At 50.6% G+C, this 1,630-nt stretch overlaps 1 protein-coding gene across 1 annotated transcript; it reads right to left on the bottom strand.

Moving 5' to 3' along the window:
- Positions 1–517: 517 nt before the first annotated feature.
- LOC124690031 (E3 ubiquitin-protein ligase EL5-like) lies at positions 518–1,138 on the bottom strand. The gene has a single exon (XM_047223474.1). It carries the CDS (start codon positions 1,136–1,138, stop codon positions 518–520), a length of 621 nt encoding a protein of 206 aa, XP_047079430.1.
- Between the last annotated feature and the right edge of the window lie 492 nt (positions 1,139–1,630).

Raw genomic sequence — 1,630 nt, 5'->3', positions numbered from 1 at the left:
TTCGATTAATAAAATAGGAAAAGTGTAAGAATAGGAAAAAAAATAGGATTCATATATCATGCCTACTTAAATTTCATGAAAGATGAAGTTTGTTTGATTGTAACAAAGAAATTCTAATGCTTATACACTGTAAGATTTGCACTACAAGATTTCTATTGAATTATTTTTTATGTGATATGTTCGTGTGAATCAAACTATTTATGTAGAAAATTTTCCATAGAATCCAGGTCTTAAACAATTCCTCCGTAAATCCTATGAATCAAAGAAGCCCGTACTCCCCTTCTTTGTGTCTTCTAAAAATGCCTGTATAAGATGTTGTTATTTCGTTGTGCAAGTAATGATAAGGGGAGTAGCCCGTACATGAAAACGAAAGTCTTCTAAAAAAAGTTCCAATCTGCGACACTATTTCCGTGTTTCGATCTGTTGCTACACCACAAACTTTGTACACGTTTCGCAAGGAGTTCCGAATTTCTTTCGAGCTGGAGTACATAGACAGTCGAGCGCCAACTAATTTGCATCACGACCCTACGTCCAGCACCACCTCCGGTGGCCGTTCAGGCGGAAGGATCACGCTGCACCGGCAGATCGGGCACGTCGCGTGCGAGCGCAGCCACTGGTCGATGCACTCGGTGTGGAACACGTGAAGGCACAGCGGCATCCGTCGCACAGAGTCCCCCTTCTCCACCTCGCCGAGGCACACCGCGCACTCAGCGGCGGCGCCCTCTTCCGGGTGCTCGTAGGCGTAGCTCGGGACGCGGTTCGCGGCCAGAGCGGCCCGAAGCTCGTCACGCGACATCACCGTCAGCTCGGGGTGGCGGAGCTCCTCGTGCGAGGACTCGCGGCCGTGCTGCTGACGACGACGATCGCGCTCCTCCGTGGACGCTTCCGTGGGCGCCAGCCACCGGGGCCAGGGCGGCCGCTTGAGCTCCGCATAGAAGCTGCAGCATAGGAGGAAGGTGAGGGTGGTGCAGAACGCGGCGAAGGCGGCGAACAGGATGGCGTGGCCGGAGTAGGGCCGCTTGACGAGGTGCATCACGGCCACCGGCGCGGTGACGAACCCGCCGGCGAAGATGGCGTGCGCGCATATGAAGTCGCTGCACCAGTGGTAGCAGGAGGTGCGCCTCCCTGGACGAGGCATGCGCCGCCGCCTAGTACGGACCGCTCTCCGCTTAATTCAACTCTGGGTTTGCTTTAGAGTTGAGCTGATTGACTAATTTAGGCACACGGAAAATTGTTTAGCCGCCAGAATCAAGATAAATTGCAACCGAGCTGCTTCGACAACTCAGTGGCCGTCACTGTACTATGCGCGGCACATAGCTGGGAGATGCAAACGATGAACTTGCGAGCCTTAGCTGGATCGTAAAGCTGTCCTTATAGTTGTTTTTTGTGCGTATTGTAATGGCGCTCAACAAGCGTGCGGGAGCGACATATCGTCTGAAGGCGATCGCCAGTGGGCCGGTCCATCAGTTCATTCATTCGCTGAAAATAAATAGTATCATCTTTCTCTGGGGAAGACTTGGGTAGGATCAGGTCTTAGATAGGATCTATGAGATCAATTTTTTTGCAAAGACAAAACATGTTGAAAAAATCTGAAAAAAATCACAACACACATCTATGTTATATATGCAAC

The sequence above is a fragment of the Lolium rigidum genome, chromosome 2 (genome assembly GCF_022539505.1).
Source record: "Lolium rigidum isolate FL_2022 chromosome 2, APGP_CSIRO_Lrig_0.1, whole genome shotgun sequence".
NCBI lineage: Eukaryota > Viridiplantae > Streptophyta > Magnoliopsida > Poales > Poaceae > Lolium > Lolium rigidum.
Note: the sequence above shows the minus strand (reverse complement) of the source record. Positions and strands in the feature narration are given on the sequence as shown.

Coding starts and splice junctions, on each gene's coding strand:
- LOC124690031 (XM_047223474.1), bottom strand. CDS start 1,138: ATGCCTCGTCCAGGGAGGCGCACCTCCTGCTACCACTGGTGCAGCGAC.